This window comes from Eubalaena glacialis, chromosome 10 (assembly GCF_028564815.1).
Source record: "Eubalaena glacialis isolate mEubGla1 chromosome 10, mEubGla1.1.hap2.+ XY, whole genome shotgun sequence".
Lineage (NCBI taxonomy): Eukaryota > Metazoa > Chordata > Mammalia > Artiodactyla > Balaenidae > Eubalaena > Eubalaena glacialis.
Genome location: NC_083725.1, coordinates 73,209,315 through 73,234,545, shown reverse-complemented (window position 1 = coordinate 73,234,545; position 25,231 = coordinate 73,209,315). Strand labels below are relative to the sequence as shown.

At 38.8% G+C, this 25,231-nt stretch overlaps 1 protein-coding gene across 3 annotated transcripts in view; it reads right to left on the bottom strand.

Annotated features, from left to right (window-relative positions):
• The window catches only part of SYT9 (synaptotagmin 9), a 207,729-nt gene that overhangs the window by 123,140 nt on the left and 59,358 nt on the right, over positions 1-25,231 (bottom strand). For all 3 annotated transcript variants that reach the window (XM_061202940.1, XM_061202941.1, XM_061202939.1), the window contains exon 3: positions 18,742-19,288. In XM_061202940.1, coding sequence (XP_061058923.1) covers positions 18,742-19,288 — 547 coding nt within the window. The remainder of the gene's footprint in view (positions 1-18,741; positions 19,289-25,231) is intronic.

Below are 25,231 nucleotides of genomic sequence, written 5' to 3'. Positions count from 1 at the left end.
TCATGTTCCACAGCTATGGGATTAGGCTCAGGACAGGCTTTAACCAAACTCCCCTCTTTTCCTATCCTGCTCCCCTTTCCTTCCTTACAGATTTCACTTGAGAGCAGTCCCCCAACAAATCACTGCACAAGAATCCTCTCAGCCTCTGCTTTTAGAGAATCCTATTAAAGACACACACTATATTAGAGCTATCTTCATTCATTCATTCTTTCACTCAAAATGCATTTAACAGCCAACCGTTAGGTTAAGGACTGAGGGTACAGTCACAGACTGCCCTGAAGGAGTATCTGTTCTAGTGGGATAAACAGACACTCACAATCAAATGTGAAAACTGCTATGAAGAGGAACAAAGAGGAAACTTTAAGAGCACACAAGGGACACCTAATCTGTTCTGGGTAGATCTAGGAAGGGCTTGCTTAATGAGGTGAGGGCTAAGCGTAGTAGGACTTCTAGGATGAATAACACTTAGTTGAACAGGGATACAAGGATTTTTCAATATCCGCAAATCAATCAATGTGATATACCACATTAACAAACTGAAGAATAAAAACCATATAAATATCTCAATAGATGCAGAAAAAGATTTTGACAAATTTCAATACCCACTTGTGATAAAAACTCTCCAGAAAATGGGCACAGAGGGAACCTACGACAACATATTGGGTTGGCCAAAAAGTTCGTTCGGGTTTTTCATATTACAGGAAAATCCCGAACGAACTTCTTGGCCAAACCAATAATAAGGGCCATATATGACAAACCCAAAGCAAACATCATTCTCAATGATGAAAAACTGAAAGCATTTCCTCTAAGATCAGGAACAAGAAAAGGATGTCCACTCTTGCCATTTTTATTCAACATAGTTTTGGAAGTCCTAACCACGGCACCAGAGAAGAAAAAGAAATAAAAGGGATCCAAATTGGAACAGAAGAAGTAAAACTGTCATTGTTTGCAGATGACATGATACCATACATAGAAAATCCTAAAGTTGCTACCAGAACACTAGTAGAGTTCATCAGTGAATTTGGTAAAGTTGCAGGATACAAAAATAATACACAGAATTCTCTTGCATTCCTATACTCTAACAATGAAAGATCAGAAAGAGAAATTAAGGAAACAATCCCATTTACCACAGCAACAAAAAGAATAAAATACCTAGGAATAAACATAGCTAAGCATGCAAAAGACCTGTAGTCAGAAAACTATGAGATACTGATGAAAGAAGTCAAAGATGATACAAAGAGATGGAGAGATATACCATGTTCTTGGATTGGAAGAATCAATATTATCAAAATGACTATACTCTCCAAAGCAATCTACAGATTCAATACAATCCCTATCAAATTACCAATGGCATTTTTCACAGAATTAGAACAAAAAATTTTACAATCTGTATGTAAACACAAAAGACCCTGAATAGCCAAAGCAATCTTGAGAAAGAAAAACGGAGCTGGACTATTTACAATAGCCAGGACATGGAAGCAACCTAAGTGTACATCGACAGATGAATGGATAAAGATGTGGCACATATATACAATGGAATGTTACTCAGCCATAAAAACAAACGAAACTGAGTTATTTGTAGTGAGGTGGATGGACCGGGAGACTGTCATACAGAGTGAAGTAAGTCAGAAAGAGAAAAATAAATACCATATGCTAACACATATATATGGAATCTAAAAAAAAAAAAAAAAAAGGTTCTGAAGAACCTAGGGGCAGGACAGGAAGAAAGATGCAGACGTAGAGAATGGACTTGAAGACATGGAGAGGGGGAATGGTAAGCTGGGACGAAGTGAGAGAGTGGCATGGACATATATACACTATCAAATGTAAAACAGATAGCTAGTGGGAAGCAGCCACATAACACAGGGAGATCAGCTCGGTGCTTTGTGTCCACGTAGAGAGGTGGGGTAGGGAGGGTGGGAGGGAGGCGCAAGAGGTAGGAGATATGGGGATATATGTATATGTATAGCTGATTCACTTTGTTATACAGCAGAAACTAACACACCATTGTAAAGCAATTATACTCCAATAAAGATGTTAAAAAATAAATAAATAAAGACAAATTACATGAAAATTTCAATAACAATAAACATAATAATAGTGGGAAAAAATGGAGGTGGAGGACTTCAGACTGTACTACAAAGCTACAGTAATCAGAACAGTATGGTACTGGCACAAAACTGGAAATATAGATCAATGGAACAGGATAGAAAGTCCAGAGATAAACCCATGCACCTATGGTCACCTAATCTATGACAAAGAGGCAAACATATACAATGGAGAAAAGACAGTCTCTTTAGTAAGTGGTGTTGGGAAAACTGGAGAGCTACATGTAAAAGAATGAAATGAGAACACTCCTTAACTGATACATTAGACTGACAAAAAATGTCAATCAAGATATGGTTGTCAGTAATGCATGATCTTTTCAAGCACATACAGCACATTTATAAAAACTGAAGTGGAAGATAACATAATGCAAATCTCAACATATATCAAATAATCTGTAAAATATAGTCCATATTATCTGATCACATTCCAATTAAGTTAGAGCACTAACATTTTTTAAAAACTATATAACGTGAAAATTTTAAGATACACTTTTCAGTAACATATAGATCAAAGATAAAGATTGTATGTGATATTACAAAACGCTTAGATCAGAATGATATGAAAATAATAAATACCAAAATTTGCTGACATACACCTAAAGCAGTACTTCAAGGGCAAGTTATAGCATCACATGCATATTTAAAGCTTCAGTTATGCAAGATTAATAATTTCTGGAGATCTACTATACAGCATTGTGCCTACAGCTAATAACACTATTTTGTATACTTAGAACTTGCCAAGAGGGTAGACCTTATGTCAATGTTCTTACCACACCAAAATAATGATAATAGTAATATTAATAGTAACAATAATAACAGAGGGGGCAGGAGGAAACTTTGGGAGGTAATAAATATGTCAATGGCTTTGATGGTGGTGATAGTTTCATGAGGGTATACTTATCCCCAAACTTATCAAGTTATATACATTAAATATGTACAGCTTCTTACATGTCAATCATAACTCAATAAGATGGTTTAAAAAAAGTTTAAAGAGACTTAAAATTACTGACCTAAAGATATAAGAAATTAGAAATAACTGAATAAACCAAAAAAATAAAAAGAGAAAAAAAATCATACAGTCAAAAAAAAAGAAGTAAAAAACAAAATTTAAATAGACTCAACAAAACTAAAAGTGGTTCTTTGAAAAGACTAATAAAATTGACAGACCTCCAATGGCACTGATCAAAGAAAAAGAGAACAGGAACAAATAGGAAAAGATCATGCATTAGTATTAGAAATGCGAAAAGGACATAACTACAGATGAGGCAGAAAGTAAAAAGATTAGAAAAGATTATGAAGAATTTCAAGTCCATATATTTAAGCCACAGATGAAATAAGCAAATTTCTAAAATAATCTGTATCACCAAAATCAATGCATAAAAAAGAGAAAACTTGTATCCTGCTATAGCCATCAAAGGAATGGAATCATTTTCCCCCAAAGTAAACACCTGACCCAGAAAGTTGTGTGGGTCAATTCTACTAAACATTGAAGGAAAAGATTATTTCAAGAGACTAGGAAGAGAGAGAATGCTCCATCACTCATTTTGATGATGAAACCAGATGAAGAGAGAACAATAAAATAAAATCAGAGGCTGATCTCACTTATGAATTTAGTTGTAAAATCTTTTAACAAAATATTAATAAACCAAACAGGTGAATACACACACACACATTCATGTATATTCATGTAGATGAGAAAACTACATCATGAACAAGTAGAATTTATCCCAGGAAAACAAGTTCTCACCAAAATCAGAAAATAAAGCAATGTAATTCATCATATTAAAAGATAAAAGATGCAAAACATACGATCATTTCAATAAACTCAGAAAAATCATATGATAAAATTCAATATCCATTCAGGTTTTCAAAGTCTATAGGTAATGTCCTACTTAATGGTGAAAATTCAAAGCATTCCTTTTAAGATCAGAACAAGCCAAGAATTATTATAGTGGCCTTTGTATTAGAAGTCCTGATAAATGTAATAAAGCCAGCAAAAAGCAGGATGTGGGGAGAAGTCAAAAGAATCAAAAAGGAAAATAGAGAAAAACAAAACTACTTATTCATGCATGGTATAACTGTCAATGTACAAAACTCAAAAGAATCTGTGGTCACCATATTAGAGTATGTAGCAATACCAAGTGTTGGAGAGAATGTAGACTAAGATGGGCTCATGTACTGCTGCTGGGATATATTGTGCAGCGTGGGGAATATGGCCAATGTTTCTTAATAACTGTAAATGGAGTGTAACCTTTAAAAACTGCATTAAAAAAGAAATATCTGTTTTTTGATCTAGCAACTCCATTCCCAGGTACATACCTTAGAGAAATTCTTGCACATATTTACCAGGAGAAATGTACAGAACATACACATATAGCCGCATTTTCTAAACTAGAAAAAAAATTAATTCAAATAACCACGGACTATAGACCAGATAAATAATCGTACACTACGCAATGAAATGCTAAAACACCCTGCCAAAAAAAAAAAAGAACTACAGTATGTAGGTGAAAGTAAGTGATTCAATACACATAATATTGAATGTAATAGTTTGCAGAAGAATACATAAAATATAATTTTTTCACATAAACTTCAAAAATAGGCAAAATTGAACGAACTATTCTTATGTGGTAAAATGACTTAAAAACAACGGAATTATAGATATGAAATTCAACATATCGATTACCTGGGCAGCAGAGTTTGGGGACAGAGGAGGGGCACACAGGACGCTTCAAAGAGACTGATAATGTTCTCTTTCTTCAGCTAAGCTCTGGACTGACAGATACACGTTTTGTTATTGTTTTTCAATCATACATATGAACCAAGCAGGACCCTGTGGGGCCTCCCCAGGGACAGACCTCCCCCCCACCATGTCCTCCTCCTCTTGTTTGTACAAAAGCTTTAGCCTGGCAGAAGGAGAAGAAGATGGCGGAAGAGTAAGACGCGGAGATCACCTTCCTTCCCACAGATACATTAGAAATACATCTACACGTGGAACTGCTCCTACAGAACACCCACTGAATGCTGGCAGAAAACGTCAGACCTCCCAAAAGGCAAGAAACTCCCCACGTACTTGGCCGTGTGGATGAAAGGCTCTTGGTGCTCCAGCCAGGCATCAGGGCTGTGCCTCTGAGGTGGGAGAGCCAACTTCAGGACACTGGTCCACAAAAGACCTCCCAGCTCCACGTAATACCAAACAGCGAAAATCTCTCAGAGATCTCCATCTCAACATCAAGACCCAGCTTCACTCAACGACCAGCAAGCTACAGTGCTGGACACCCTATGCCAAACAACTAGCAAGACAGGAACACAGCCCCATCCATTAGCAGAGAGGCTGCCTAAAATCATAAGGCCACAGACACCCCAAAATACACCACCAGACGTGGACGTGCCCACCAGAAAGATAAGATCCAGCCTCATCCACCAGAACACAGGCACTAGTTCCCTCCACCAGGAAGCCTACACAACCCACTGAACCAACCTTAGCCACTGGAGACAGATACCAAAAACAACGGGAACTACGAACCTGCAGCCTGTGAAAAGGAGACCCCAAACACAGTAAGATAAGCAAAATGAGACAACAGAAAAACACACAGCAGATGAAGGAGCAGGGTCAAAACACACCAGACCTAACAAATGGAAAAGAATTCAGAATAATGATAGTAAGGATGATCCAAAATCTTGGAAATAGAATAGACAAAATGCAAGAAACATTTAACAAGGACGTAGAAGAACTAAAGAGGAACCAAGCAACGATGAAAAACACAATAAATGAAATTAAAAATACTCTAGATGGGATCAATAGCAGAATAACTGAGGCAGAAGAACGGATAAGTGACCTGGAAGATAAAATGGTGGAAATAACTACTGCAGAGCAGGATAAAGAAAAAAGAATGAAAAGAACTGAGGACAGTCTCAGAGACCTCTGGGACAACATTAAACACACCAACATTCGAATTATAGGGGTCCCAGAAGAAGAAGAGAAAAAGAAAGGGACTGAGAAAATATTTGAAGAGATTATAGTTGAAAACTTCCCTAATATGGGAAAGGAAATAGTTAATCAAGTCCTGGAAGCACAGAGAGTCCCATACAGGATAAATCCAAGGAGAAACACGCCAAGACACATATTAATCAAACTGTCAAAAATTAAATATAAAGAAAACATATTAAAAGCAGCAAGGGAAAAACAACAAGTAACACACAAGGGCATCCCCATAAGGTTAACAGCTGATCTTTCAGCAGAAACTCTGCAAGCCAGAAGGGAGTGGCAGGATATACTTAAAGTGATGAAGGAGAAGAACCTACAACCAAGATTACTCTACCCAGCAAGGATCTCATTCAGATTTGATGGAGAAATTAAAACCTTTACAGACAAGCAAAAGCTGAGAGAGTTCAGCACCACCAAACCAGCTTTACAACAAATGCTAAAGGAACTTCTCTAGGCAAGAAACACAAGAGAAGGAAAACACCTACAATAACAAACCCAAAACATTTAAGAAAATGGGAATAGGAACATACATATCGATAATTACCTTAAATGTAAATGGATTAAATGCTCCCACCAAAAGACGCAGACTGGCTGAATGGATACAAAAACAAGACCCATATATATGCTGTCTACAAGAGACCCACTTCAGACCTAGAGACACATACAGACTGAAAGTGAGGGGATGGAAAAAGATATTCCATGCAAATGGAAATCAAAAGAAAGCTGGAGTAGCAATTCTCATATCAGACAAGATAGACTTTAAAATAAAGACTATTACAAGAGACAAAGAAGGACACTATATAATGATCAAGGGATCGATCCAAGAGGAAGGTATAAATAACAATTGTAAATATTTATGCACCCAACATAGGAGCACCTCAATACATAAGGCAAATACTAACAGCCATAAAAGGGGAAATCGACAGCAACACAATCATAGTAGGGGACTTTAACACCCCACTTTCACCAATGGACAGATCATCCAAAATGAAAATAAATAAGGAAACACAAGCTTTAAATGATACATTAAACAAGATGGACTTAACTGATATTTATAGGACATTCCACCCAAAAACAACAGAATACACATTTTTCTCAAGTGCTCATGGAACATTCTCCAGGATAGATCATATCTTGGGTCACAAATCAAGCCTTGGTAAATTTAAGAAAATTGAAATCGTATCAAGTATCTTTTCCGACCACAACGCTATGAGACTAGATATCAATTACAGGAAAAGATCTGTAAAAAATACAAACACATGGAGGCTACACAATACACTACTTAATAACGAAGTGATCACTGAAGAAATCAAAGGTGAAATCAAAAAATACCTAGAAACAAATGACAATGGAGACACGACGACCCAAAACCTATGGGACGCAGCAAAAGCAGTGCTAAGAGGGAAGTTTATAGCAATACAAGCCTACCTCAAGAAACAGGAAACATCTCGAATAAACAACCTAACCTTGCACCTGAAGCAATTAGAGAAAGAAGAACAAAAAAACCCCAAAACTAGCAGAAGGAAAGAAATCATAAAGATCAGATCAGAAATAAATGAAAAAGAAATGAAGGAAACAATAGTAAAAATCAATGAAACTAAAAGCTGGTTCTTTGAGAAGATAAACAAAATTGATAAACCATTAGCCAGACTCATCAAGAGAAAAAGGGAGAAGACTCAAATCAATAGAATTAGAAATGAAAAAGGAGAAGTAACCACTGACACTGCAGAAATACAAACGATCATGAGAGATTACTACAAGCAACTCTATGCCAATAAAATGGACAACCTGGAAGAAATGGACAGATTCTTAGAAATTCTTAGTTCCTCTTTAAGGGCTATAGACAATACTTTACCATATCCTTGAGTTGTTCTGCAGATAATAAAACCCCTACCAGGTAGAAGAAGTTATCTGCATGCTGACCACAAGCATGGAGATTCCAGACAGGTTGGAACCAGAAGGTTGATGATGTTAACTCCCAAAATACCACCCTGTTACCCCACCACCAACCAATCAGAAGAATGTCCACAAGCTGATCAGGCACCCTGCAACCCTCACCCCTAAAGTTGCCTTTAAATACACTTCCCTAAAAGCCATTGGGGAGTTCTGGCTTTTTGAGCATGAGCTGCCAGTTCTCCTTGCTTGGCCTCACACTGGGTGCCTTGCAATAAACGTTGTACTTTCCTTCACCACAAACTGGTGTCAGTAGATTGGCTTTATTGCACATGCGGCGAGTGGACCCAAGTTTGGTTCTGTAACACATATGCATTACATATACTCTTGTATGTGTCATACATTTCACTTTAAAAAGCAAATGCGGGACTTCCCTGGTGGCACAGGGGTTAAGAATCCACCTGCCAATGCAGGGGACCCGGGTTCGAGCCCTGGTCCAGGAAGATCCCACATTCCGTGGAGCAACTAAGCCCGTGTGCCACAACTACTAAGACTGCGCTCTAGAGACCACAGGCCACAACTACTGAGCCCGCGTGCCGCAACTACTGAATTCCGCATGCCGCAACTACTGAATTCCGCGCACCTAGAGCCCGTGCTCCACAACAAGAGAAGCCACCGCGATAAGAAGCCCGCGCACCGCAACGAAGAGTAGCCCCCGCGTGCCACAACTAGAGAAAGCCCGAGCGCAGCAACAAAGACCCAGTGCAGCCCAAAATAAATAAGTAAAAAAGCAAATGCATTGTCCCGGCACTTACACTACAATAAAAGCTATCAAAGTCAATCTTTCAGAGACCTGTAGTTTTATTGATCCCTTCCTTCAGATGTTCTGTTCTGCAGTTCTGCCCCTTTTCACTCCCTCTGAATAATCTAAACGTCCAGGGGATAACATGTCTGAGGGATCATGAATGGGAAAAACAGTAGGGTGGGATTCAGTGGGCTCTCATGAAGACAGCTCATTAGACCCCAGTGATGGCTGAACTCCACCCACATCCACATTATAGAAGGAACCTGGCTTCTCTGTTGTCAGCTGGAAACCAGGGCTTTCCATGGGGTTTTTCAAATTGTTGGTTCCTTAGGACCAGTCAGCCTTAGTGTTTCCAGCACTACGTGCAGTGTTACTGGAGCAGGCTCCTATCAGCTGGCACTTGTTTGCCAGAGCCAATGTGAGAACCTTTGGCCAACTCCACCTTCAGTGATATTATATCGGTAGGTTGAAATCAGCCCTTCTGCAAGTATTTACACCATGGAAACAAGCAAATGCTACAAATCAGGTCCCCCTCCTATCCCCCACCCCCAGCCAGTTGTTAACACATCTACCAGAACACCACTGAATGTGACAAAGCCATAGAATCATATGATAACAACTCAGGATTCAAGGTATAATGGAACGAAACAGGATTAAATGAATAAACTTCTTCAGTCAGGAGACCGCCTGTCCCATATTCATTCAACTGTGAAAAGCAAGCATCCTGGGTTTCCCTGAATACTTTTATCTTCCCCTGAGTGGTTCCAGGTATCCACCTATATCAGGTCTAGAAATGGCCCCAGGGCCCTGGAAGACAGAACAGGGAAATTCCTAAATCAACCACTGCAAAATACTGGACTTTGCACCCACTCACAAAGTCTAATTTTCCTGGAAATGCAAGGTTTTAAAATTCATAACATTAAAAGAAAGTCTATGCTGCTGCAAATTGTACCCTTCCCTTTTATGAACTGGGATCAATACTGGCATAGAGGGAACCCTGTGACTTCTACTGTTACCATGTGAGAACTCTGGCATCTCCTCCTACTGTTACCATGTGAGAACTCTGGCATCTCCTCCTACTGTTACCATGTGAGAACTCTGGCATCTCCTCCAAAGCAGAGTCTAGCTGAGATGATCATAGGTCCTAGAGAAAGTCTCAGAACCAGTTTCTAAGTGGGCCATGGAGAGAAATTCCTGAAGTGCTCAGTGCCTATTTGCCAGGGAGCCAGTGATGAGTGGAGTGTACTAAAACTGCCAAGAGCATAGGCACAACAGCCAACATTCACCCAGACCACTAAACTCATGCCCTCACAACTGTGACCTTCCCCCAGATACTATCTCCTCTCTTGTTGACTGATATACATCCCACAGAAATGCATTATATATTATTATTGATTGATCTGGCTTCAATAGTTGAGAGGTTTAATTAAACTATCGGTTTTACACTCAATAATTGCCTTTTTGTTCCTTCACAGGAAGGTGTGAGGATTAATTTTTATTTGACTGCTAACATTTATAAAACTCATAATCTCCTTAGAGAAATAAAGAACAAAATTTTAAAAATTAGTTAATAGATTCAGCTCCGCATAACACCCCCCCAACCAAACCAGTCCCTAGAGCCTTACCAAATTAGCCCCTCATGAGGAACTTCATTTCATTTAGCAAGTGCTTATTAATTATTATCACTTCCAGACACAATTCTAGAGGCTAAGCCCAGAGTAATGAACAAGCTGGTAAGGTCTCTGCACTCACAGAACTGTCTAATAGGGAAGAAAGAAAATTGAACAAATACCTATAAGAAAGTATAATGACACAAGAAAAAAATTTGTAACTATGTATGGTGACAGATGTTAACTAGACTTATTATGCTGATCATTTCACAATATATACAAATATAAATCATTATGTTGTACACCTGAAACTAATGTAATGTTATTTGTCAATCATACTTCAACTAAACATTTTTTAAATAAATAAAACATATACATCATTCATATAATAACAAGAATAAATAAACTTGCATTTTAAAGTCTTACATATATGAAAAAAAAAAGGCATGATGAATAATAATAGAATTACAGAGTATCAGGGACGCATATACGAGAAAAACCTATTCTAGTCCAGGGCTCATATAAGAGTTGTCCAAGGAAGGGGCATTTAAGCTGGGATCTAAAAGCTCAGTACAAGTTAACAAGGAAAAAAAGGGGAAAGGAAAGTAAACCAGCATATATGATAATTTTGAGACACCTTTTCATGAACAGACTGAAATGGCTGTTGAAAAACACTCCTAAGTTCTATTTGGCCATGATTCAGCTGTGTGACCCTGGCTGACTCTCTTAATGGCCCTCCACTTCAGTTTTATGTGCTAAATGAGGATTTTAGATTACAGGACCTCTTCAGGCTCTTTCTGGTATTCGATTGCAAGGCATTTAACATATATTATTAGTTATGTTAATAAATAATAGATACATACATAGATTATTATTTAGTTAGTACAAGTAAAAACTGCTCTTTTGAACAGGCTTTGAGCAATATACAACACAGTGTTTCAAACATAGGGTGGATATTCACAGGGTGGATGTTCCAAGTAAAAATACTAGATTACAAAATCCTTTTTAACACATAGCAGGGCTGATAGAACAAAAACGGAATTTTTCAGGGCCGGAAACAATGAGAAAGCATGAATCTACAGAGGTAAGTAAGTTGTGGAGCTGGAGTTTGAATGGAGGTAAATGTGAATCTCTGGTGGCTTAGTGCCTGAGTTTTAGAGGACTGTGGGAGAATCCTGCAAAAAGGTTGGAGTCCTAAAGACTGAGGGTCACATCCTTAAAGGATAAACAAAACAGAACTTCTGCCTAAATAAGTAGACATTGGAAATACACCCTGTCTTGGACTTAATCTAGGTAAAGCAAGAAAAAATAACCCCTTCCAGGTTCTAACCATTAACACAAGCCTGTACTTACACAGTTGGAGTTTATATCCAGCCTACTTCATTGTCCAAAAACCCTCAAGCTCAAAATTTAAAGTTATTCCATGTTGGTAGTTTGCCTAGGCACCTGGTAGAAGCAATCACAAATCATCACTGAAGGAATGCACTTTAAACTCAAAGCTTGAAAATGTCTACTGATAAAGTTCTAAGCTAGATGAGCTCACAATCACAAATAACTAAATCCAAGAGACAACAATGCATGATGAGTAAGAGTTGATGGAAATGTCAAACAAAAGAATCAGAGATGCAAAGATTATAGCTACTGGAATTATAAGCAGCAGAATATAAAAATGCCTATGTATGAAATGGTAAAAGAAATAAAAAAGAGAATTGAAAGTATGTTAAAACAAGAAGAGAGGGCTTCCCTGGTGGCGCAGTGGTTGAGAATCTGCCTGCCAATGCAGGGGACACGGGTTCAAGCCCTGGTCTGGGAAGATCCCACATGCCGCGGAGCAACTAGGCCCGTGAGCCACAATTACTGAGCCTGCGCGTCTGGAGCCTGTGCTCCGCAACAAGAGAGGCCGCGATAATGAGAGGCCTGCACACCGCGATGAAGAGTGGCCCCCACTTGCCGAAACTGGGGAAAGCCCTCGCACAGAAACGAAGACCCAACACAGCCATAAATAAATAAATAAATAAAATTTAAAAAAAAAGAAAAAAAAGAAATTTAGAAGAAAGTATGAAAAAAAAAAGAGAGAGGCTATCAAATATATATTAGGCAAATGTGAAAATGCAGCAAATAATACTTCTACAAATGGAAAGAAGTTAATGACTGAGACTTTTCCAGAACTGATAAAAGGACACAATCTCAGATTCAGGAAACCCAATAAATCTCAGTCAGGGTAAATAAAAATAAATGCCCACTTAGCAATGTTATAGTTAAACTACAAAACACTGAACAGGAAAGCAAGATCTTGAAAGCAGTAAGAAAGAAAAGAAACATTACATACAAAAGAATAAATATTAGACTAAATGTTGACTTCTCTGAAGCAATTGTAGGTCAGGAAACTATGGAATGATAGTTTTACAATCAGAGTAGCTGAGAGTTTTATGCCCCACACCCCAATTTTTATACCCAGAAAAACGAGCTAAGAACAACAGCAAAATAAAGACATATTCAGGACTATGGCTTTCAGTTGAAGGTTATTGCCAGCCTATGGATACTCCAATGAAGGCATCTAGGGGAATAAATATCCCAACCTCACTCTCCCCCCTTCCTTATTTTCTGAACTAATCAGAAGCCAGAGACTAAGGGAGCCCTTTTCAGTTTGAAGAAAAATAAACAAAAACCCCCAAAGCCTCCAGGGGCCCTGAGCAGGAACAAATGAGAGGTATCCAAAATAATTCTCCCAGATAGTTTTATAAATCAAGAATTACCTTGATTCCAAGCCAGATAAGGGCCATACAAGAAAGTAAATTACACGTATCACTCATGAGCACAAATGCAAAAAATGCTAAACAAAATAGCAAACCGAACTCAGCAACGTATAAAACAGGCAATATATCAAGGCAAGTCTGGATCATCTAAGAATATAAGATTGACTCAAAATTAGAAAAATGATCAACCTAATTGACCAAAATAGTAGGTTAAAATGAAAAAAAAAAAAAACCCACAAGCATAGTATTTGATAAAGTGAATGTTTGTGATAAAAAGGCTAAGTTAAAGGGAACCCTTGTACACTGTTGGTAGGAATGTAAATTGGTGCTGCCACTATAGAAAACAGTATGGAGGTTCCTTAAAAAACTAAAAATAGAGCTACTATATGATCCAGCAATCCCACTCCTGGGCATATGCCCAGAAAAAATGAAAACCATAATTCGAAAAGATACATGCACCCCTATGTTCACAGCAGCACTATTTACAATAGCCAAGAGATGGAAACAACCCCAGTGTCCATCAAGAGATGACTAGCTTAAGAAGATGTGGTAAACATACAATGGACTATTACTCAGCCTTAAAAAATAATGAAATATTTCCATTTGCAGCAACATGGATGGACCTAGAAAATATTATACTTAGTGAAGTCATACAGGGAAAGATAAATACTATCTGATATTACTCATATGTGGAATCTAAAAAATAATACAATTGAATCTATATACAAAATGGAAACAGACTCACAGACATAGAGAACAAACTTATGGTTACCAAAGTGGGGGCAAGTTAGGAGTATGGAATTAACAGATACAAATATTATACATAAAACAGATAAGCAACAAGGATTTACTGTATAGCACAGGGAATTATAGTCAATATCTTGTAATAACCTATAATGGAATATAATCAGAAAAAATAACTGAATCACTATGCTGTACATCTGAAGCTAACACAATATTGTTAATCAACTATACTTCAATTTAGTAAAAGGCTTAGTCAACTAGGAATAGAGGGATACATTCTTAATATGACAAGACAACCACGATACATCTGTAGCAAAATCATACTCAATGGAAATGTTAAAGACATTCCATTTAAATGGAATAAGTCAAGGATGACTAGAACCACAATTATTATTGAGCACTGTAAGGAAAATCCTAGTCTGTGCACTAAATTAAAAATAAAAGGTATACGGATTAGAAAAAACAAACAAAACTATCATAACTCACATGACTGATTATCTACAAAGAAAATTCAGAAGCATCTATAAATTATAAGTAATAAGTTTTAAAAAATTGTGAAATAGAAGATAAATATATAAAATTTAAACTGCATAACTATATAGCAACAAGAGAAAATGCAATTTTAGAAAAGATACTATTTAAAATAACAAAAAATAACATACCTAGCAATAAAACTAACAAAATACATGAAAGACATCCTCATGTAGAAAATTATAAGCCTTGAATGAAAGACTTTAAAGGAGAACTAAGTAAATGGAGACGTGCACTATGACCATGAATAGAAAGACTCAATATCAAAGAAGATGTAAAATTTCCCTTAATTTATCTATAGACTTCATAGAAGTCCAAACACCAGAAAGAAATTTTAATTTGACAATCTGATTCTAACATTTATGAGAAAAGTCAAGTATCAGCCAAGACTGAACTGAAGAAAAAGCAGGCTGGATGATTTTCTCTTCCAGATGTTAAAGCTTATCATAGACTGGTAGTAATTTACAAGTGCTATTGGTAGAGATACTCAAATAGAAAAATCGATAGAAAAGAGAATCCAGAAACAGACTCTTCATATATAGAGACTTATACAGGACAGAGCATACACTGCAGATTATTGGGAAAATATGCCAGAAAATTGGTTATCCACATAGAGAAAGAAATATGGGTGTCTTATGGACGGAATGTTTGTGCCCCTCCAAAATTCATAGGTTGAAGCCCTAACCCCCAGTGTGATGGTATTTGGGTCCTCTGGGAGGTAATTAGGTTTAAATGACATCAGGAGGGTGAGGCCCCCATGATGAGATTATTGCCCTTACAAGAAGAAGAAGAAGAGAGACCAGAGCTCTGTCTCTCCACCATGTGAGGACACATCAAGAAGGCAGCTATCTGCAAGCCAGGAAGAGGGCTCTTACTAGGAACTGAATCTGCTAGCACCTTGATCTTGGACTTCTCAGCCTCCAGAACTGTGAGAAATAAATTCCTGTTGTTTTAACCACCTAGTCTATATACTTGGTTATGGCAGCCCAAGCTAACACAGGATGCCTATATTACATTTCACAGTGTAATTGGATTCTGGGTGGACTAAAATTATAATTAGGAAAGGTGGAACTTTTAACCTTCTAATAGAAAATATAGGAAAAATATCTTTATGACATAGGGTAAGAAAGGATTTCTTGAACAAGACAGAAAGTGCTACTTACAATAGAAAATATTGATACATTTTACTACATTAAACATAAGAACCTCTATTGATCAAAAATACCATCAAGTGAGTATAAAGACAGCTATAAATGAAAAGACTATGTTTGCAATACACACAACCAACAAAGGATTGCATCTAGACTATATAAAGAACATGTATCAGTCAACAGGGAAAAGAAAACTATAGAAAAAAAAAAAACAATGAAAAAATGCTGAACAAACATTTAGCAAGAAAGGAAATGTGAATGACCAATGAACATATCAAAAGACGGTTAACTTTGGTGGCCAAGAATATACAAATCATATTTCATTTTATGTGCATGCACATGCACACATATTAAACAGTGTGGCAACTGCTAGAGTTGGTGAGACTGTGGAGCATTAGTAACTGTCATACCTCACAGTGGGAGGGTCATCTTGTACAGCCACGGTGGAAAAACGAACTCGGCATTGTCTAGAAAATATGAACACATGTGTACTTTTCCTCTATCAGGGCTACACCCTAGAGAAATTAATGCATGTGTGAACCAGGAGATGTGCATAAAAATGTTCTCTGCAGTATTATTCAGAATCATAAAAAACTAATCACAACCCAATATCATCAGTACAAGAGAACTAATTTGTGTATATAACACAATGGAATTTTATACAGTAATGAAAATACATGAACCACAGCTCCATTCACCTCTATTGCTAAATGTCAAAATCAATGTGGACTGAAAAAAAAAAGTCAAAGAAGAGCTATGAAAAGCAGAAACAGACAAAACTGAACAATACGTTGTCTTACAAATAAAATTCAGGATAGTGGTTTCCTCTTGGCAGGAATGGGCTGAGAGAATGTGACAGGGGAGGACAACCCAAGGGTCATCAGCAAAGTACTTAGTGGTAGTCTGCTCTTCAGCTGAGGGGTGGGTCATGACTACTCTTTTAATTTCCCTCATTAGTCTGTACGTGTATAGCATATACACTGTGTGACATATATGTTATATTATAAAAGTGAAACCTTGGTAAATCTCAGACTTTCATTCTCAGTCTCTGTACAAAGTCACATGCAAAAAAGCACAAACAGCCCCAAATAGCAATTTTTAAATGGAATTTTTTTTAAATGGCAGATTATGAAACAACATGTAATTCCATTCTCAGGACCTCCTTTCTCCTGCTAGCCATCCAAAGGCCTAGATCAATGCTCAGAATATTTATTGTTTGTCTGAGGAAACAACTGAGAATTTCGAGGCTTTTAGCCTTATTGGTTTTCCTCCTTGATAAATAATTTCACATTCTCCTCAACTCTGTGGAAATGCAGGATTCTCCATCAGTGGATGGAAAACTCGTAGTCACAGGAGAGTGCTACAATGGCAGTGATCTCAGGGCCAAAAGGTCTCTGCAGGCTGTCATTCTATATTCTCATCCCACGGGAAATAGCTCTAAGAGACCTGCCCACCAGGGATCAGCCTTATCCAGATTTTTATCAGCCACTGTGCACTCAGTGTTACTCTTTCCACAGTCTTTAGAAGGCAACTCACAGCAGGATCCCTGTTGAGATTTCTAATAACCACTCCAGCTATTATTTTACGGAATCCATTAGTCAAAAAATATGAAATGATGTCACACACTAGATGATATGACCAATCTCCCTCTACCAAGACTCATCACTGTTGGCCAGCAGTATCTCAGGGGACTTGGTAAGAACTCCAGTGAGACAGTTCATTCTTGAGCCATTCATCCCTTAATATCAGCAGCCTGCCCATTTTGTTTCTTTAAAGCTTCTAAAGTTGCCTCCTGATTTTGGCAATTGGGATTTGGGATACAATCCTTGCCACCCACAGCATCCATTTTTTTGGTTTACAGATATCACAATCTTTCAAGTTTGAAGAGATCTGTTCCTTCCCCAATCTCCCATATCACCTTAGTTTCATCATCTGATGTTCTCTGCACCTTTCCCAGCTCCTTCTTTTCTTTCCTCATCATTATGATAAAGGCCAGCAAAACTCCATGTTCCACTTTGCTTATTTGAGTAGCAGGACAAAGCTGGCACTGGTATCACATAGGATGTGAAGAGAAGGTGTCCCTTGGAATATGAGTCCCCAGTTCACAAAAGTGGCTGAGATGAGAGAGTATCAGTGTGGGTATTTGGTCACTGGGAAGAGATTTTGTGTGTTTTCTTCCTGAGCAGAGTGAGAGCCTTTCACTAAATGGGCTCCAAACTCAAGCTAGATCATCATCCGAGCAGAGTAAGGATTATGGTGCTTGCTGTCTTGGATTCCAAGACAGAGAAAGAGAACGATATCGCCCTCAGAAGATGAGCTAACAAAGCTGCCTGAGCGAATCTGGACAGGGAAAAGAAACAAGTGGCCTTAAAATATCAGAGTCCCCTAAGATAGCCCAATTTTCCTTTCTATTTCAGGAGCATCAATACACCTCTGCAGATAGTGAAAAGGATGCAAATGGAGTAAAAATATCACTGCTGCAATATTGTGTTTAAATGTAAACATGGATATATGGCAACACTACATAGCACTTCTGCCCTCTCTCTCGAGCTCTAAATAGGATTTGACCTTGTATAGATTAGTTTTGCCAATATTTGTAGATGTTTTCAGACTGACCTCCTTGTAACTTTGATTCTGTATTTAAAAATGTGGTGCCAACTCTTCCCAATCATTCTCACTTCTGGGATTAAAGCTGAAGATCTGATCATGGGAAATGCTGCTGAGCTGACCTGAGAACATGGCAAGGGCTTAATGCTCTCAGAGAGTAAGGCAACGGTCTCTCAGCTGCAGATAACAGTTAATAGGATGCCAGGATCCATTTAGCACAAACAACCTAAGAAAGCTCTAAAGAAAATGAGGTAAGGAGGACGGATAATATCTAATGCCCATTAGGGAATTGCTTAGAATTAGAAAGTAGAAAAGAGAGAATGTTATTAATATTGCTTTCATGAGTAATTCTCGGAAACTGCAAAATGAATATTGTGAAAGACTTGTTTTTGGAAAGGTACAAGGAGGTTTGAAGCAATAGCTCTAAGTACATTGAGATAAATTTTATACTCTGCCCCCCCCAAATAAAATAAGGTATAAGTAATCTGTTTGCATGCTGACCGAGAAGCGCCCTTCCCCCAACCAAAATGAAGAAATGTTAGACTCACATTGGTGACATATTCGATATCCTTCCAAAGGATGCACTCCCTGGGGAAATCAGCCAAGTCTAAGAAGTGATCCACCACCACTTGGCCGATTAAGTCATGGCGAGAGAACCTGTCAAAGTCATAGACAGAGAAGTGAAGCTTCCGGGCTACAAGGTCATTGTAGGGAACCGGAAACAAAAACACTTCATCAAACACAGGGTTCAGGGTCTTCCTGTGAACTTTAGTCTGGTGTTTCGTTTTCCGATCGGGAAGCAAATAGATCTTGACATAAGGATCTGAAGTCCCAGAAAAGTCCTTGGCGGGCAAATTGACAGCTTTGTGAATCTTCACTATGAGTTGCTCTAAGTCACAGTCATATTTTAAAATGAAGTTCAGCTTCCCACAGGCTTTGCTGTTACTCCTTTTCCCATCCTCATTATCCAATGACCTCTGCTTATATAACTCCGGTTTAATTCGACCAATTCCAGTCAACTGTTCCTGTTTTTGAAGCTGTTGGATATTGAAGTCTGGGTTTGACAGGTTGAGTTGTCTTCGGATTGAATTATGCCTTGAGTTAAGAGAAAGAGAGAACAAAGTTATAACCTCATTAGCTCCAGGTCTTTCAGAAACTTGTGCCTGGGATGTAGGTAGACTGATTAACACACTGTTAAAAGCTTAGATCTGTGGGCTTTTTTTTGGCCTATATTCAAAATGCTCATCAATGCAAGTAAGCTGCTCCCTAAGGCTTGAAGCTCAAAATTGAGGCCTGGCATCAGGAAATGAACTTACTAACATGTGACCTCGGAGCTTTAAAGGTTTAATGCACTTTCTAAACTGTCTAATATGCCATTAAGAAGCTTACTCAGCTGGTGGGAGGTAAAGATTTGTACAAACTGGTTTAAAAAATAAAATTATTCACCTTGATATATAGTATCATCCTGAAACTGAAATAGTTAGCTATGTGTTACCTGAAAAAGAATGGATCTTTCTCTAAATTACACAAAATTTCCTGTCACTGGCTTTTAGCCTACTAAGGCTGCACATTCTTACTGGGTCAAATCAAATCATTTCATTATGAGAACACAGTTTTTGCTCTTCTGGAAATGTATGTGACAGGATGTGTCTGCTTGTAGGGGACTCTGTTGACTCTGACAGGTGCAAGTGCCAGCTCCGTGGCTGCGCTACTGCTGAACCACATGGGTGATTAGTGATGAGGAGGAAGGGTTTTATTTCTGTAACGAACACTGAGGGTATAAAAATTAAAGGTAAGCTACTATAAATGTATATAGGGATTCAGTTAGAGAAGGTTGGAAACTGATATTTGCAAGTTAAATATTTGCTATCAGAATCTACTCTTCACCCTATAAACTTATTGGTTTGGGTTAAAAGTTTCCCTGAAATTCTCTTTGCCTTACCTTGTGTGGGTCCTCACAAACTGAGAGAAGTAGTCATTACATACAAAGTTGTCTCTAAGGTTATTTTCGTTTGTTTTTAGCTCAGAGTTCAGAGCCATTATATTGTATTTTGTGCAGCCTCTCAATAACCTTAATTAAAATAGCCTCTCTCCACCAGAAGGTGAAAGGGAACAGTCAAGCTGTCTCTGAGGGGTTGGTAAATAGTTGAAGAGGCAGAGTAAAGATCGGAGATTGTCTTCTTTTCCTTTCTTAAGACTACTTTATGAAATAAAGACATAAAAATGGGATTAATAGGCCCCGAAACGTGTTTGAAATTATTCTCCCTTGTCATACAGATGCTGTGATGCCAAATATTCCTCTTCATCCTAAAATACCCTCCTGGCTACTAATCACCCACATGGTACAACAAGAGCACAATCCCAGAGCTGTCACTTGAACCTGTCACAGCCAACAGAGTCCACACCCACCACACACATTCCCACATGTGCAAAAGCTGTGTGGTGTGAATGTTTCTCTTGTGGGATTTAAATTTCTTACAGAGAAACCCACCATCTTAAGTTTTCTCTGGATCTTTTGATTTTTCAGGGGGAGAAAGAGAGTCAGGGGAATGATGTTAGGCACCTACAACTGGTTCTCTGTACTGGTACAGCCAGGTCCGTCCCCTGCCTAGATGTTGAACCTCTGTAGTGCTAGAATAGAGCTTTAATCCTGCTCTATTGGGACCTCTGGGCAGAAAGGTCTGGCAGGGAGCAGCAAGTATCCAGCCATACGCAGAGGCCGTAAGTGGCTGGTACCAGCTCCAGTTTCCTCTGCCGTTGATTTTTCTCTCCAGGCTGGATTCAAACAAGGGCCCTACTTGAGTCTGGAGTCAGTTCCCACCTATGATGGGCCATTCTGGGTGCTAACTAGTTAGTCAGTGGTGCAATTTAAATACTAAAAGTACACCTTCAAGACCAACTAGGTGTCTTGAAGCCAACTACCTCCACTGGATCTTAAGAAAGAGGACATTACTGCAATTCAACAAATTTGAATGTGCGAAGCAAGGGGTCAGGTAGGGTGGAAGAGACAGAGAGGCAAAGCCTAGTCACTGCCTTCAAGGAAGTGCCTTGCCAGGGGTAAAGAGATAGTCATACACTGACTATAAATCAGGGCAGAGGGGGATAAGAACTGACCGGAGGTTAGGGAGAGGGAGAGAGGAAGGCCTCTGGCTAGGGAAATTGTCACGGATGAGATAGTACTTGAGCCAAGCCTACCTACTTCACCTGGCCTCATACTTCTCACCCTCCCAGCTGATGCTCTAGACCTCAATAGGGAAATTAACTAAGTTTCCCTCTTGGCTTCCAGCTCTCCAGCAGGATGGGACCTTCAGCTCTTCTGTCTCAGCAGCTTGCACCTCACACATGCCCATATCTTCCATTCCAGGCTCCATTAAGAACCAGAGCTCAGAATCTCCAGCATCCCTCCCATCGCTGGATTTCCCCTGCAACCATGGACAAGTGTACACTCTTCTACCCTCCCTCATCTCAGGCACCCCATCTCAGAGGGGAAACTTGGCCTATCCCTTCCCTGGTTCGGGGCACCAGTGTTTACAAGGCTTTGGGGGGGTCCAAAGACAGGAAAGAGAGAAGGAAATTGTGACTTCAGAACCATCACAGGTTTCTTTACAAAGTTCAAGTCACGACAGGGAAGTTTGGAAACAGGAGAAACAGGCCTTCTTGGAATCTTCCCTTGTGATGGAGAGGAGAGGGTTGGGTTGTTCTGAACCACAAACAGACAGAAGAAGGGGGAGTAGCAGATGGACAGACACAGTTAACTGACTACAAGGGCAGGAGGAAATGGGAATCTGAAGCTTTCTTGTTCTGGGATTCGGAGGCCTTTAGAGTGAGTGAGATAATGGAGATGCAGGCATCAGGCCTCGGACGGTGGAGGTGTGGGGTTAAGTGCAGCTGGATACACTGAAGCATGTCCTGCTCTCACCCTCCCCCAAGTTAAAAAGGCATGAAACCTTGGTGTCATCGTCAAATATTTTATCCCCTTACTAAAATGAGCCTATGTCCACCAACACTTTCTCTAAAGTAGCTCACATCTCATGGCTCTTTCCATTCCCACTGCTTCCAATTGAGTTCAGGTCCTCATCATCACAGGTCTGAACTGGACCCCTATATCCAGTCTTCACCCCATCCCACGCACCTTATACACTCTTGTCAGATTAATCTTCTAAAGAACAATCTGAGCACTTTAATATATGTAATTGGTGCTCTTTTGTATATTTGCCCTTTCAAGGCCAGGGCTATATCCTTTCTCCCTCTTTATTACTAGCACATAACATAGAACTTTGCACATAGCAAATGTTTAATACGTGTGTCTAGAGTAAATATATAAATGCCATGGATATAATAGTTTCTGATAATTAAATCTCAGTAGAGAAAATACATATTTACACCTGGTTTCAGGGTCTCATGGAAGTTGAGAGAGGTCTAGGCAACTTCCATTTTTGAAGCTGTCAGTTTATTAAAATCTGAAGAAATAACTAAAAGAGTAATTCAAAAAATTATGTTTTAAATGTTTACATCTAATCAATGCTCTCAACACATAAAAATATATAGCTTAATAAAACTGTGCTACTCGTAGAGTAATTGCAGCACTTAATCCTAGTGGGCCACTTACTGGAGTTGTGGCCAGTAATGGGACTCAAATTTAGAAGACTCAAATTGTCTTCTTTCAATTCTGTCAGAGTATTTCTGTGACTCTAAGGATTGCTTAATTCAGAGACAAGCTCAAAAGTCTAAATGTAAGGCTCTGATGAATGTGAGACCTGGGACAAGTGACCTTCCATTGGCTTCATACCATTATAGGCTCTACTCAGTTTATACTTTTGCGCTTTGCCACTTTTGTCAGCAGAACATGAGAAAAGTGGCCTGATACTGACGAATGTACTCTGTCAGTCATTCATGAAAAATTCCACTATGTGCCAGAGGCTGCACTAGGGGTTAGATATATAGGGAGAAGCAGAGCAGATATGGTCTTTGAACTCACAGAACTCATAGTCTAGAGGGGGGTATAGGCAATAAACAAACAATCGTAGAGTTAGAAATAGATTTTAATCCTGTGAAGAAGCGAAAGTAAGGCAACTTGTGGGAAAATAAAGAGTGGGAGGGAGTGGAGGAAAGAACACATACTTCAGATAGAGTGGTGAGGGAGACCTTTCTGAGGAGGTGACACTTTAGCAGGGATATTAAGGCTGCAAAGGAGCCTGGCATGGCAAAGGAAAAGGAAAAGCATTCCAGGCTGAGGGAATAGCATGTGTGAAGGTACCAAGGCAGGAAAAGTCAGGGATACTGAAGGAACCAAGACAGAAGCTAGTGTGGATGGAATGTGATGAGCTTTTTCGGTGAGGCCTCTTAACTGAGTCCATGTTAACAGGGTCCTCTGGGTTGGTGGCACATGGTGGCCTGGCTGGGAGGTGAGGCCGATAGCTGACAGAAGCAGACTGTGGCAGTATTACACAGGCCTTAACAGACCTGATAAGGAGTTTGTGGTGTGGAAATTGAAAGTTTTATAAAGCCGAAGTATTTTAAAGGAAATTTGAGAAGACTTAAAAAAAAAAAACAAACCAGATTGAACTTTCATCTTGGGACATGAATCAGGAAATGGATTAGATGGCCTTTCAAGGTTCCTTCTATTTTGAGGATCCAGGGATTTTCATATATTTGGAGTAGAGACCTCTAAAATGTTCTGGTATTGAAAAGTTCTAAAAAAAAAAAAAGATCCACATTCCCAGGATATTAGGTCATTATACAAAAGGGATTTCATCCAAATTGAAAGGAATGAACAGGAATTTTGGAGGGTTCTCATAGTAACTGAGCTAACCAGAAACAGAACGCAAACATGCTTGATCTTGGAAGAACAAAAGAAAGTCATCCTGACCAGAAACATTCTTAGAAGATGGAGCAAAGCTCATCTTTAGGACATTCCAAAAGGCGGTGGTGGGAGCCACACATATCCAAGCGGAAGAGGCCAGATGACAGTGGGACTTCCAATGCAAATGCCATGGCTGAAGCTGTGCCAATCGCCATGACAGTGGGGAGGCCTTAACTGGGAGTCTAAGCTTTGTATGCTCTGGGCTGAGCAGGTGCCCAGGGAACTTTGGGACAAGTGATAACAGCTGCAGGAGGGAAGCAGGAAGAAAGAAAGTGACAGCAGTGAGAAAGTAAAGATCATAATGAGAAAGAAGGGAATAGAAATAACAACTAGCAGAGCAGACTGTTTAGAGCCATCTCAGCAAAGAGTACCCTCCCTCTCCCCAAATATGGTATGAAAAATGCTACTTAAAAAAGAATGTTAAAAATGTTCTGGAGCATCAAGGAAATTTCATTCATTTTGCCCGCTTTGTCAGTAAAAAGGCTTTGTGTGTGCCATGTGTGTTTATAACACAACCCGAAAGAATTAGAAGACTACACCCTTCTTATTATGGAAAGACCATGAGTCAAAGATATGTATTTCTAGACATAACCCATAAAACTAGGTCAGCAGTAATTTAGATAAGAATGTTTGAAATGCGAAATGATGCAAATTATCAGTATTAGGTCAAATGCAGCTGGACAGAGTTTAGTTTTCTTATGGTAGTCAAATATTACCAAACTTGATTTTGGCCATCAGAAGAGAAAATTTAATTGCATGACTCCAAAACTAAAATAAGTCTAAGTGTAAAATGCATTTTACAGGGATAATTCCTTCCCTCTCTCTTTTTAGTTTTCTTTTTCCTTCTACCCAATTTCTACATATCAGTGGTGAAGATATCCTCAGTTTTTAGCTTTAAATGAAATCTATTTTTTGATATGCAGGTTACTTATACATTTTTCTAGGACAAACATTGTAATAATTATAGTGATATGATTGCTATCAATTCATTAGAATTATGGCAGAGTCCTCAGACCTATAATCTAATAAAAACACAGTACTATCACTCTGTATTGATGGAACCCAGATCAGAAAAATTAACATGCAGAGTCAAACCAGATAGGAGACAATTTCAATGGAGACCCCACCTGAAGGCCCTACTTACTGAAGTATTGAAAGGATTTTATCATGAGTCT